Source organism: Pseudorca crassidens, chromosome 8 (genome assembly GCF_039906515.1).
Source record: "Pseudorca crassidens isolate mPseCra1 chromosome 8, mPseCra1.hap1, whole genome shotgun sequence".
Classification (NCBI taxonomy): Eukaryota; Metazoa; Chordata; class Mammalia; order Artiodactyla; family Delphinidae; genus Pseudorca; species Pseudorca crassidens.
Window position 1 is genome coordinate 77,975,333 of NC_090303.1, and position 14,413 is coordinate 77,989,745.

Genomic DNA, 14,413 nt, shown 5'->3' on the forward strand with positions numbered 1-14,413 from the left:
TGAAGCTGAGTGTTTGATAAACATACAGTCATTCTTTTTAAGGGCAGTTCATTTTTTTGCTCTTTTCTCCTTTAAAGAAATTCCACATATTTTAGATTTTTAACCATCTTTGTTTTGTGCAATGTTAGTGCTCTTTGCCCTTAGACCTCAGAAATAGTCTTCTTGATCTAATTAATTAATTATTTTAGTCTTAGAAAAATAAATATTTAATATACTGCCAGGAGTAAGAGTCTCTTTGTAGACGTTGTAGCGTTTTCCTTCAACTCTCACATTTAACAAAAAATCTTTCAACAGATGGGTTTTACGAGTAAAAGAATATCCTCAAAAATGTTCACTTTTGTAATTAAACGTTAAGCACTTAGATGTTGAAAATACACAGATGAAGGTATTCGTGTGTATATGGGCGTATGTGTGTGAGAGTGTGTGTGTATGTTGGTGGGGGAAGTGGGAAAGGATGGACATGTTGACAAGTAATTGCTGTATTTTGATAAGTGCTGTAATAGATGGATGTACAAAGTATTCTAGGAACACTGGGAAGTTTAACATAGGAGGTATCATTTGAACTGATTCCTAAAGACAGATGAAGCAGGGAAGGTTTTCCAGGCAGGTGAAATTGTTCTAGAGCCGCAAACATTCTGGGAATTTAAAAGTAGTCCAGAATGAGTGGACATGGGTTAGGAAGATGTGCTGTCAGGGAAGGGAGCTGGACAGCTAAGCGAGAGTCTATTCGTGGGCATTTTACACTGGGCCATGGAATTTTTGTCAATAGGAGCAGTGATAGCATTTACATGTTGTCAGTTAAATACTTTATGATTTAACAGTTTAGCGAAATCATAGCACTTTTCTTATTGAGATTATAAACTAGAGATGGCAAAAATTAATTAGTCTATAACTTGGAAGTTGCTTAAAAATTCTAAATTTAGGGTGAAACTTTTCTCCCAATTTTTGAAACTACAAATCAGAATTGCTAGTCAAGAGTTTTAGATTCCCCTATTTAGATGATAAAATCTAAATTATTGAAACAGATTGTAATTTCTGAACCAGGATCTTAATATTCATGTTTTGATTTTGCTGCAGAGAAAAAGTTTAAAGTGATTAAAAGATGAAATGACTTGAAAGTTGCTTTGTGTTTAACTTAAGTTTAATAATAAGGAAGAGATATACCCCCTTCTGGCCATTTCCATTTTAAAGTAGTAAGTCGTGTATATCTTTTAAGTCAATATTTGAACTTAATAAATAAGATAAATGACTTTATTTGCTAACAAATTCCTGGAAACCTAGACATAGTAAAATGTTTGTTTGAAAGAGATTTAATAATAAATTCTTCAGAGCCATATACTTTTCTTCACTCCTGGCAAAGGAGACTATAAAGAGAACATTATAATCATTCATTTTTCTGCTGCTCATTGAAAATTCAGAAGCCAATGTGGGAGGTGAGGGTGAGGAATGTGTACAGGTGTGTGTGTTGCTTATTCCTGTTCCCCACTTCTACTGGCCTGTTAGTGAAGAAGAGTAGTTTTTCATAGGAAAGTGTATACTTGCTAGTCTTAATGATGAACTAGTTTAAAACATTTACAAGTTTAATATTGCTTGTAGGAAAAAACAGTGGTCATATTTTAATTCATTTTGCACTGTTAAATCTACTCCAGTAGAGGGACCCTCCATGCTAATACGTTAAGAATAATTATAATTGGTACCAAGTTACTTTAAAAAGCTGTCGAGGTCAAATGGAATACAAGGGGCCAGGCAGAAATATTTCTAAATAACCCTGAACATAAATATGAGTCAGTTCATTGGAGTGATTTTGCTAATATTATAATTAGCCTAGTAGAAACTTTTAATGTGACCTCCCCAGTATGTCCCATTAGAATTTATCAATTTTTTATTTGTATCCTTGAAGCATTTATATATTTATCTTCAATATGACAAATAATTGTTTTCTTGAGTAGTTTGAGGCATTGATCATAAGGATAATTTTTTTCATGGGTTTCCCAAGTGCGCCAAAAGCTTCTTCACTTTTCCAATGGTTGCCACTTATGAATGTTTGACAGTTCCCTTATCTGTTGAAAACAAAACAAAACAAAACATTAAAAAGCTCATATATTAGCATATGATTTAAATATAGAAGTAGTCTTTTGACTTTATGTGGTATACATGTAACCAAAGAACCATACTCTGTCAAAGAACGTTTCCTTCTTAGCCACTCAGATTGGCTAAATGAATGCCAGTCTTCATTGGAGTGATAAGACCAAACCTACCCCTTCCCATCTCCCATCACACACATCAGTCTTTCAGGGAGAAAATTTAATGCTGGGAAAATTTCAAAATACTTTTTGTTTTCTGAAAATAAAAATGGATGATTGAACTGTGATTACATTTTTTAAAAGAAAACAAGCTAAATTATGTGGCTATCTTGAGAAAATTTCTTTCAGTGTATTATGGTTTCCAAGGAATATGATATTGTCAATCTACAGAGAAGAGGAATGAAACTTCTAATTAAGGTAAAGAACATAATTTGCTACTATGATATAACAAATTGAATTTGTTCATGTTTTATGTATTAATTGATAAAAAAATTAGGAATTCTGGCTCCATGCCAAGGTGTAAGTTTACATCTCAAAATAGTAAAACATTGGGGATGTATAATTCATTGGATTAAATATTTACCATTCTACCTGTGTAGAGGATGCGAACCTTAAAAGCAAATTTGGAAGGCTTAAAGGAAATAATATGCGCAAGTTGCATTTGTTTGGGGGAGCAGTATAATTACGCATTCAAGGAATGGTTAAAAATCCCAGTGAAGCTAATTCTGTCATTGCCACAAGCTGCTCAGGGACTCACTATTCTAAATTAAGTAACAGACCATCTTTGGCACCCACATGTAAAAATTGTGCAACAAACTATTCCTTTGGTTAAACTTCAGTTTCCCAACGTTAGCCCTACTGACATTTTCTGCCAGATGATTCTTTGTTGTGGTGCTGCTGTCGTGTGCATTGTGGGATGTTTAGCAGCATTCCTGGCATCTACACACGAGATGTCATTAGCATCCCTCCTGGGCCCACAAGTTGTGACAACCAGAAAAGGCTGTAGACAATGCCAAATGCCCTCTGGGGAACAAAATTACCCGCACTGGGTTAAATGTTAACAAGATGTGAAATATTTCTTGTGGGAAAAATGGCAATAATATGGGAAAATATTTGAATTTATGATGTATAGACCTCTACAAATGGGAATTTTTTAATCATTTGCAGGAAGACACTGATAGATACTGCAAGAATAGGGAGATGAGTAAAATAGTTTCTGTCAGAAAGCAGTTTATACTGTAAAGAGATATAAGTACACTGATAACTAGAATACAGCATGGAATATGATAAAAGTAATTTTGGGTACTGGTGCAAGCAAATTGAAAATGCTTACGAAGAGAGAAAGTTGTGAAAAATAAGTAGAGTGACTGGTCAAGAACTATGGAGAGCTGGCGAGTGTACGTCCCATTTCAGAAAGGCAGCACCGAGTGTTCTCATATGGACTCTGCAGGAGATTTATGTGCTCGGAAACACTGGTCTAGTGGACAATTTAAAATGATAAGCATTTAGGGACTTCCTTGGTGGTGCAGTGGATAAGACTCCGTGCTCCCAATGCAGGGGGCCTGGGTTCGATCCCTGGTCAGGGAACTAGATCCCACATGCATGCCGCAACTAAGAGTTTGTGTGCCGCAACTGAGGAGCCGGCAAGCCGTAACCAAAGAGCCCTGGAGACCCAACTTAGGAGCCCACCTGCTGCAACTAAGACCCGGTGCAACCAAATAAATAAATAAATATTTGTTTTTAAATGATAAGCATTTAGTCTGGAAGATTTAGTCTATCTGGACTGTTTTGTTCATCTAGAAATTTAAAGGCTATAGAATGTATCTGTTCAAGCAAACATCAAACAAGAAAAAGTAGAAAAACGAAGATTTTCACTGTGGTATTTTATTTCCATGTGTAAATTGAACAAATGCTGTGCCTGAGGGAAGTCCCTTCTACCCTTTAATGCAATTCCCAGACCTCTGCAAATCCTGAGCTCACCATTCAGCAGCCTAGAGTGGTTTTAGAACCACTACAAAGGAAGGGAAAAATCTTTTTTTTTTTTAATTGAACTAAAACCCCATAAAGTTTCAGTGGTCTTAAATTGAAATCCGTAGATTTGTACAAAAAGTGACTCCACATAATGTTTAGGAGAGAGGCAATGGAATTGCGTTAAAAGGAAATTAAGCAAGTTTAAATGTTGATTGCATTAGAAATTGCAGAAAACTTGCAAAACAGTTTTCGGATTTCTCTTCATACTCCTCCAGCATATCAAGAACAAGACGTGAGCCTAACTGTAGTTGGAACTTTTGGTTTTTCATTATAATGAGTGGGAGGTGTAAAGTTCTAAAGACAAGTGAAAGGACGCATGATGCTAACCCTGGTATAAATTAGTGCTCTGTGTTTGCATGGCTTTGTGGGATAACACATGATCAGGTGTACATGCACGTACCTTACACTAGTGCAGCATTTTCGTCCACAAGGACAGTGTGGGCCCTAAGGCAAGAATCTGACCTTGCACACAGACTTTTCTTTTCAATCTTGCATATATTTTGCACCATTGAGAGTAACCACATAAACTTGACCCATGTGGTTGTTCTTATTCTACCCGAAAAACAAAAGAGGTTTTGCTTTGTGAGTTTACAACTAAAGATAGTGGTAATATAACAGTATTCTCAGGTAAATGAAGATAATGGCCTTCCTAGTCTGACTTATAATATCTTCATTAATAAATCATGTGGGGAAGAAACTTTTTGGATTCCTGTCTACAGATGGCTAAATAAACCCTTTAACTTAGAAATTAGAGCCATCCTTGATCAGGACCGAACTCTCCAGTTCTATCCTTAGTCGTCTCCCACTAAGACATAAAACCTGCAGCAGTTGAAATATTTGTGACTTTTCAGGGCCCAGTTGAGAAACTGCCACTTTCCTGAAGCTTTCCTTATCACTTCTCAAAAGATGTGGACTCCCAATTACAGTTCTCCATGGTACTTGACTTACCTCCATCTTAGTTGTGGTTGGGAATGCTGTGTTTATCAGCCTCTTTTCCTTTTCCTCTTGGGCATGTAGCTAAACCTCATTTTCCATCTCAGTTTCAGTTAGGTGGGTCCATATAATTGGGCTCTGACCAGTAGAATGTGGACCGAAGGATATATGCCAATTTGAAGCTTAGTCCCAAAAGACCTCTCACATAATTCTCCTTGCCTTTCTCATTTCTCATCTGCTAGTAGGGTTCAGAGGATCTCAGTGGGTGTCCAAGATTCTAGAGTATGGAAAGTCACCAGGTGGAAGGACCTTGGGTGCTAAATGTCTTAATGGAAACTGATAAACACTGGAAAATTATGAGTGCAAAACGAGATTTTATTGTATCAAGTCTCTGAGATTTCAAAGTTATTTGTTACAGAAGTTATCCTATCCTGACCAATTCATCATTGTGTTTATCATATTTTAGTCATTTATGGTATTTGTTATATGTCTTCAGTTTTCCACATTGCCTGGGATGATGTTTTTGCATAGTAAAGATTCAATATGTAATTCGTGATTTAAAAGTTTCCTGTATGTTCAGAGCTTATGGGGAAATTTCCATGGTCATTATTTGAAGAGAGGTGGTAGGAGCTGGGAAGAGGTCATTCAGACTCTCTAGGGAAGAGGTACTGGAAGGTGAGTGCCCAGGTGTGACTGGCAGCACCCCCAGGACTTAACTCATGACATCACCACTAGTATCTACAACTGAATTTTACATCACTGTGGTCAGAAGCTTTCTTGTTTTTTCTTTTTTTTTTTTTTAAGAAGATGTTGGGGGTAGGAGTTTATTAATTAATTTATTTATTTTTGCTGTGTTGCGTCTTCGTTTCTGTGCGAGGGCTTTCTCTAGTTGTGGCAAGCGGGGGCCACTCTTCATCGCGGTGTGTGGGCCTCTCGCTATCGCGGCCTCTCTTGTTGAGGAGCACAGGCTCCAGACGCGCAGGCTCAGTAGTTGTGGCTCACGGGCCTAGTTGCTCCACGGCATGTGGGATCCTCCCAGGCCAGGACTCGAACCCGTGTTCCCTGCATTAGCAGGCAGATTCTCAACCACTGCGCCACCAGGGAAGCCCCAGGAGCTTTCTTGAAAGAAAAAGGCTTTCCCCTGCAGGAAACCAAGTGGGCCCAGAATCTGAAGACTTCCTCTTCTTACCAGGTTGCAACAGAGAGGAAATCCATGTCAAAAATGCATCCCTACAAGCGTAACTTCGGAGCCTCAGGTGACCTGTGAGATTATCTAGTGATCACTGAAGCCCCTATTTTATGAGGAAAGTGACACTCAAAGAGAGAAATACTTTCCCAGAGTTCCTGATAGGATACTGGAATCTTCTCTATTAGAGATAGCTTTATTTCTCTAGTTTAAAAAATAAAATAATTTTTAAAAATACCTTTTCAAACAACAATTATTAAATTCAACCTCTCCTTTCACCCCCACTTCATATCAAAACCGAAAGGGAACATAAGTGTGATGGAAGAGTATGTTTTGTGTTAGAGAGGTTTGAAGAGGAAGATTGTTGTGTTTTGTCCAACGTTGAACTATAGAATTCTAAAAGACCTGCCACTCTATTGTCCCAGGTTGATGCCACTTAAATACAGGCCCTTGAATACTGAAGTGATTTAGGGAAAGAGGTACTTTATGAAATTATATGCACAAAAACATTCAGTCTGAAACACTGCCAGAATCCACAGTTTCATATAATTCTACTGCGTGTTACCCTCCTACTCCTGTCACTGAAACAACTTACTCTCTGTCTTCACTGTTCCCTGATCTGACACCTCCAGACTCTTAACACATGCTCCTACTTCACCTTGCCTTACAACTAGGGCGTAAATACCCCCCACTTGTAGTCTCCGCCTTCCTCTCATCCCTCTCTTGCTCTCATTCTCCCAAACCAGCATCGGCCCACCGCCATCACCTCAAAGAATAAAGGAAAGAGAACTAATACTAAGCGCTCATGTTTGCTTTGGGGGCTTCTCCAAGAGGCCCGATATTTGATAATTATCTGTTCATATGTCTGGCACCAAACCAGACTGAGCTCAGCCACAGGATTGAAAACATAACAGACATGCATTCAGCATGCGTTTTTCCAACACATGTGCACAGAACGCTTATCGTATACATTATTTCATCTAGTCACGCCAACAACACTTCAAAGGAAGAATTAGTATCCTCATTTCACAAATCACTTGTTTAAAACCATGTGATAAGAGGCAGTGCTATGATTCTAAACCCAGATGGGACTAACTCTAACGTCAGATGTTGTCTATGGACTGCCTTAGTCTGTTTGTATCTTATTTCCCGCCTCTTCTTTCCAACTTCCCACTCTAATTATCCCTTTTCTCACTTCTGCAGATAGTCGTTTATTTACCATCTTCCCACTGGGTTTTTCAACCTGCCAGTATCATTTCTAGAACACTAATTTGCCATCTTCTGATTCCTGTTACTTGAAGTGTAGCTATAAAATTTAACTAGGCTGTTGTCTTTCACTTCTCCCAGATCAAAGACAATATGATTTTAGCATCTGGTTTATGTTTTAAATTTAATAATGCATAAAAATAACCCCTCAGGTTCCTCAGACTCTCAGTCTTCAGACTTTTTGCCTTAATAGAAATGTGTGTTCATTCCTTTTCACCTAGTAAAGAACTTCGTCTCACCTCAGATCACACCAACACAAGGACAATTCCAGTTTAGAGAACACCAATTCCTATTATCTCTCAAATTACATTGTAACTATATCTTCCAACACTACTGTTTAACCATTTCCTCTTAAAACTCTCTTGGCTTCTAAAAGTCAAATGCCACTTCATTTTCCCCTGCTATCAGTACTTCACTTGTCATGGGATTGAGGATTCTGAATCTATAAATAAAAAATATTTTAAAAAACTGGAGGGGATATATGCAAGGGTTCGGGATAAATCTAGCTTTAGTGTGAATACTTATTCTCTAAAGTTTAATTAATGTGTTAAGGTGTTAAAGTAGTTTCTTACAAGCGAGAAGGTAGATGACCTTTTGTCTCTGAATCTGTAATAGCGAGGCACCCGTAGGGGGCGCTCCGTCTCACAAAATACGAGTGACTGACAGCGTGCCTAAGGGATGGGATCACTTTAGAGGTGTGGCCTCACAGGAGAACCTCAGCCCACAAGAACGAGTTTTGGTCAGAAACAGGTCACAAAACCTATTTAGAAGAGCCTTGGAAGAATATCTGCTGTGAGCCTAAGCCAGTCCTGGGTGTCCAGAGATCGCAAAGCAAAGGCTGGGAGACGTGAGCAACATGCACTGGACAGATTGCCTTTCTCCATGGCATTCCCTGAGCCGACTCAGCAAAAGTGGATGGAGTTTGCAGACTTGCCCTGTTAGGGGTTCCTTGTGGCAGTCTGTATAGCATTAGATTGAGTTGACTTCTGAACAAAGCGTGCTGCGTACCCCTTTCTGATGACCGAGAAAGTTACCAACGTCTGCTATAGTCCACTCATCACGGGAGTGAAGTGTCAGGCAATTAGCCTTTGAAAGACTCAGCCCTAGTCCAGGAAAGGAGCAATAATGTGATATGAGTTAGGTACTGAGCAGAAAAAGATCATTTCCAGTGGAATCAGTGCATACAACAGACTTTCATGTTCTGAGGTCCAGACAGTACCCGTGACCCTCTTATCCCCATAAGAGTGACCGTAATTCCTTCGAGTGAAGATCCTCCCAATTCCCTCACCGAGCCTGCTTTAGTCTCCCCCTCGACCTTTGACATCAGCTGACGAAGGGCTATTTGTTTTTCCAATGCTGTATTAGAAAAAAAAACCAGAAGGGGTCAAATATCAAATAATGTATTTAAAATTCTACAGCTCTGGGTGGACAGTCACATTTCAGGGGAAATGAGAAATGTTGTTTCCAGTCTGGGGAAGCCCACCCTTTCTGATCCTGGGCTAACGGCGCGCTCCGGCCGCCCCCGAGGACCTAAGAGCCCGGGCCTTAGCCCCGCCCCCTCGCCGGACAGTGGCTGCGCTGCCCGCGGGCCCCGCGCCCGGCTCCCTGCGCCCTGCTCCCGGCTCCCCTCAGCGAGTGCGGCCGGCGCGCGCGTGTGGCTCTGTGTGCCTGCGTGAGTGTGTCCGTGGGTGGGAGATGAATTGGAGTCATACGACTGGGTGTTTCCTTCCGAGTGGTTTTGATCAGCAATCCATTAGGGGATCATGGAAAGTATTTTTTTTTCTGGCTAAAAGGATGAAAACTGAGTAAGTACGTAGAACTTTGAACTCGAAACGGAATGAAACAAATACAAGGCAAACCCCGCGGATGGTAACCATGTCCCTTCAGACCCTGTATTCCCTTTTTCTGTTAAAAGCCGGGAAGGCTTACAGGAAAGTGGCAGTTTAAAATGGAATGAAGGGAAGCAGTTAAGAAACATGAAAGGCTGAAAGCAGGACAGCTTTAAAACCGGAGGAAAAATGAGGAACTGTTAAGGCAAGCTGGCCCGCCTCCAGCCGTGCAACAGGCACTATGGTATAAACCTATTGCGTTCTCCGGTGCTGTTTTTAGACTCCAGATTTACTTTGGTGTTGTTTCTCTTTTCCTGTGAAGCTTTTACTGTGAGCTTAAGGATGTTGTGAAAAATAAGGCATTACCGGAAGCAACAGTTTGACAGCCTGGAGTACGCTCAGGTTATTAGTTACAACTATTATTATTTTGATGTCTTTTTTTAACCGAGGCCAACCACTTTTTACTGTCATCCATGGAAGGGCTCTTATTAACCGCCGCAGACTTTTGGGACCGATGATTCTTTGGCAGGATACTTCGGAAAGTTCTTAAGTGGGGATGGAGCTATCTTGATTTGATTTAAGTTGTGGAAAAAGAAGACAGATTTGTGTTTTTCATGCTGACAAAAAATAGCTGCTATGACTTTTCCGGCAACGTGGACAGGGGCCAAGTGAAGCTGAACTGGTCATGGTCTGTCGTCCAGTGTTCCTTTGTCGTCGGCGATTTTGCCCCCGGCCCTTCTTGGTGGGCTTGGTGGTGGCAATCTGTCTCTTCTACCAGACCCTGACATTCCGGGGGGCAAGGAAGCTCACAGCTGCTGTCCCTGAGGCTGCCCCAAACACACCCACCGAAACCCAGGCAAGCAGATGCAAGGAAGGATTGTCCCTGGACAAGCAGTGCTTACTTCTCTCTGATAAGGCACAGGAAGTCAGAAAGGTAAGGCGGTCATAAGCTTAACCTTGACATTCTCTGCAAAGATAGCAGTCTGCTTCTCTCTGTCCCTTCTGTAAGACTAAAATTAACTTCCATGAGGTCTGAAAAGGATCAGACTGTATACACAGTCCAGACAGTGACCTTATGACAGTGAAACACATGTTAGCTTAAACTTCTTATGTTTACTTCCAGAGAGTCCTGGTCATTATTTTCTCTCTCAGAATTTCACTTCATTTCAGCTAAATGAAATAGACAATTTGGAGGAGATGGGAATGATGTGAATTCTTTCTAAAATACAGGGATTCTGAGAGATCTGAAGATTTACAGTTCAGGAACAAAAATCAAATATTCATAAAATTTGGTAAACGTTGAGTGTCTCTTTCCTCAAGGCAGTCAGTATGAGTGGTCAGACCATTCCAGACTTGAAGTTACTGCAAAATTACATTTTATAATTGGTTAAGTCTATTTGTCACATTTCTAAAGCAATACATTTATTTTTTGAAGCACTTAAAAAATAGTATAATAGGCTTCTTCAAAAGAATTGACACGGCATTTCATTGCTTATAGAATTAGAAAAATACAGATTATTCCATACTTATATTATTCTAATTAACTTTACTAATCTTACTTGTCAAGTGTTGGAAAAACACGAAACATAAGTAAATACACAGAATTTCTATTTTAATATACCACTCTGTTCATGCCTGTTAGTGAAATGAAGACCTTTAAAATAATCCAGTCTAGAAAAGAAACAAAAACACACACACATATTCATGATAGCAAAACCACTGATTTCTATGCAATAGTGTAGCAAGATAATTTAGGAATCTGTAAGTACTATCTTATATCTAGAGTAGATTTAGGTAGGTCCTATGATCATGGTTAGTGTTTGGAGCAGAATTTCTTGTTGAATACCAACACTTACTGCTACCATTATTGCTAACACCACACCATCTTGTTTAAAAAATTCTTTTATGTATTTCATTTCAGACTCATAACCTTTTGAGCTAGGTAAGGTAGGTATGATGACACTCAAAGATGTTTAGGCAGGCCACGTTATGACATGATACATCCATCTGGTCCCTACTGCAGGGAAGATGCTCTAAAAAGTAAATTCAAAGCTCTGATAACAATTTGTGAAACCACAGCTGTAAGAACATACTGAAATACGAGATAATATCAGGTTTGAACAAAGAAAATGTGAAGACTTCTGAGTGATTATTTTATCAACAATGTCAAGAAATATCTTGACCAAGAAATAGGACAAAAAAGCAGATAATATCACTAGAAACATATCGGGATGAAACTTCAACGGCAAGTGTGAATCAAATATTAAATTAATTGACGAATTTATATTTTTTGTTAATTTATACCAGCATTAACTTAACTCGTATCTACATTTTTAATACCTCAAATTTATGATGGTGTAAACTATGACTTTGAAAGTCACTTCTTGTTTGTTTCCAATAACTATAATTTCTTTAAAAATATTTGAGACGGTTTTGCTCTTTAAGTACCTAAAATTTTTGCTAAGAACTTTGGACAAAAAGGTTTTTATTCATTAACTTACGGCCTTTCTTACTCACTACTTGACTTTACGGTGACTCCTGTTTTTGACTGTAACTTAGGCATATGTTAACTGTTATTTGTAGGCTGTCACAGAAAATTCCATTTCAGCTTTGGACCTCCTGCCACTTATAAACCATCTGAAACTTATTGGCTGCTCGTGTAAAACATTCACTCTAGAATGTTCTTCACAAAAAAATGCCTAACACATGATGATTTTTTTCCACAGTCTTAAATATTTTAACTGTAAGCAAGATTCTGAAGTCACAATTATAGTTCAGAAGCTCAGTGGATATGAAAACTGAATTTCCAAACATTTGCCATGTACTTCTATTTTCAACTTAACTTGGGCCAGCCTTTGGTTTAGAGCCAGTTTTTATTAGACAGAAAGTATCATGTGGAAGTTAGTTAAAATCCAATATAAATTAGTTCTCCTTGTATTATATGTTCCAGAAAAGAATCAAATAATAATCACTTTTTGAAGATTAAATATTCTTTCAGACAGCTAAAGTGAAGAAAGAAATGTGTTTGGAGTACATACATAGATCCTTCTCAAAAACAGCTACCTAAGAAGTTCATTAAAAAGATAACTGATAAGATGCTACCTAGATTTTCCTCAAGACCTAAAATATAGCTTTTTAGGCATTTTATAGAAGATGCATTGTTTCTATCTATAAATTTTGGGTTTTGTTATTACTTTTATTGGCAAACCAAAATATTCATTTTACTAGCGCTTTCCCTTACTTGTATCCATCCATCTTTAGGTGACTTTTAAAGTTACCTAAAACAGCTGGTTTTGACCTCAGGTTCATGGATTCCAGAAAGTATTTGGATGTATAAGATGTCTACCAAACCCAAGCATTTTATGCAAAAAATGTGTGTACATGTATGTGCTGTTCTCTGGGAAAAACTATGATCCTCTTCAGATATTCAGACCTAAAGAAACACTAGGAAATAAGACAATGCTTAAAAAGCAGTACATTTCAACTTTCATTGCCCCTTCAGGAAAAGTTGGGTCTGAGTTTATAAATCTAAAAAAGGAAAAAAAATCTTAACGAATCCACTAGAAGACATTTGAAAAACTATTTCAGTGAATGCTATAGTGTCTGCAGGGATAGACATTCTGAAACCGAAGTATGCTCATAGCGTATTTCTCAAATCATAGTTTTCATACTTTCATGAATAAGCAATAAGTATTTCCCAGTTGTTTTGGTTGTAGTTGTTTCTAAGAGAGGACCTTTTATGCTTTACCAGCCAAGTAACAGAGCGTTCTGGAGTAGCAAATATTTAAAGGTAAGTGACTGTGCTCTTTACACCTTTGTAACTGGGATCTGGTTCAATGTCTAAAACTGTTTTCAGCACAGATTGAGATCATGGTATGGTATATGCCAACTTTCCGTAGTGAGGAAGTGCGCTCCCTCCTCTGGCCAGATTCCTTTTTCCATTCGAGCTTTACAAACAGCCTTGCTAAGCAGATGTAATTTTGTCATTTTTTCTGGGTTTTCTCCCAATATTAGTTGCTTGTGCTGTGTCTTAAAATTATTTCAACTTAATATATCAACTGAAGACAATTTGAGTTCTCTTCACTGAAGTAGGTCACACAATAGATTTATTTATTTTCCTAGAATCTAACATTTCAATATTCCATAACATAGGAAGCACATTAAATTATAAACAGACACAATGGAAGAAAATTTCCTTGGTAAATGCTCCTTTATTGGAAACTTAGCTCTTTGGGGAATATATTTGTACTCACCATAGCCATGTGTTTCTGATTATCTCTTGTTGATGTTCCACAAGGAGACTATTTCTTTGTTGTTTGACTCTTTGTTCTCCATTTCTTCTTGACTATTTTCAGTGACAGTTCCCTACAACTACTCTCCCAGTGTCCAACAATAAGCCAATGCAGATAAGTGAATGTTTTCACTACAAATACTTCTTATTTAATCTGTTTCTGTTTCTAATAATGCATGATATATTTAGCATTTGAAAATTCTAAAAATTACTTGTTTAGTCTAGGTTTTCCCAAAACAGAATCTATGGCAAACACTTAAATGATAACATTGTATTGGTTGGTGCAATCCCAGGAATATGAGAGAGGGGGAAATAACGAAAAAAGGAGAGCAAACACAAATGGGTGAATTATTGGGAGACATTTCCAGAGAGGCCGTATTAAACTACTGCAACTCAGAACAGGCACCGGGGGAAAAAGGCAAGAAGGACAAGCAATTTTTCTGTCTCCTGGCTTTCTCTTTCTTCCGTCTTTCATTGGTTAGAATTGGTCCCATGCTACCTCTAAGTAGTATTGCGTGGATTCTCTGGGTGGCCATGGGGGAGCCAGTGCCTCGGTGGGTGCAGTGCTGCCAGGTAAAAGCGGGGTGGACCCTCCTTTCAATCTGTAATGTGCATAGGAGCGTCCAGGTCTCTGGTGGGCACGGTGGTGAAAAGTGTCCATAGCTTTATGATCACAACAGTGGCATGAGTAATGCCCTTTGGAGGGGTAGGGCAGGGTGATCTAGTGTCTGATCCAGTAGTTGTGCTAATTTTGCTTTCTAAAATCCACAGAGAATTTCTAAATATGTTCCTA

The 14,413-nt window shown here is 38.6% G+C and overlaps 1 protein-coding gene across 6 annotated transcripts in view; it reads left to right on the forward strand.

Annotated features, from left to right (window-relative positions):
- Window positions 1-9,098: 9,098 nt before the first annotated feature.
- The window catches only part of CPED1 (cadherin like and PC-esterase domain containing 1), a 300,373-nt gene continuing 295,058 nt past the window's right edge, over window positions 9,099-14,413 (forward strand). For 3 of the 6 annotated variants that reach the window (XM_067746829.1, XM_067746831.1, XM_067746836.1), the window contains exon 1: window positions 9,100-10,263. In XM_067746829.1, coding sequence (XP_067602930.1) covers window positions 10,015-10,263 — 249 coding nt within the window. In that variant the 5' untranslated portion in view covers window positions 9,100-10,014. Of the gene's footprint in view, window positions 10,264-13,031; window positions 13,120-14,413 lie in introns of those variants that run through there. The other 3 variants (XM_067746835.1, XM_067746834.1, XM_067746832.1) reach the window with 3 other exon arrangements.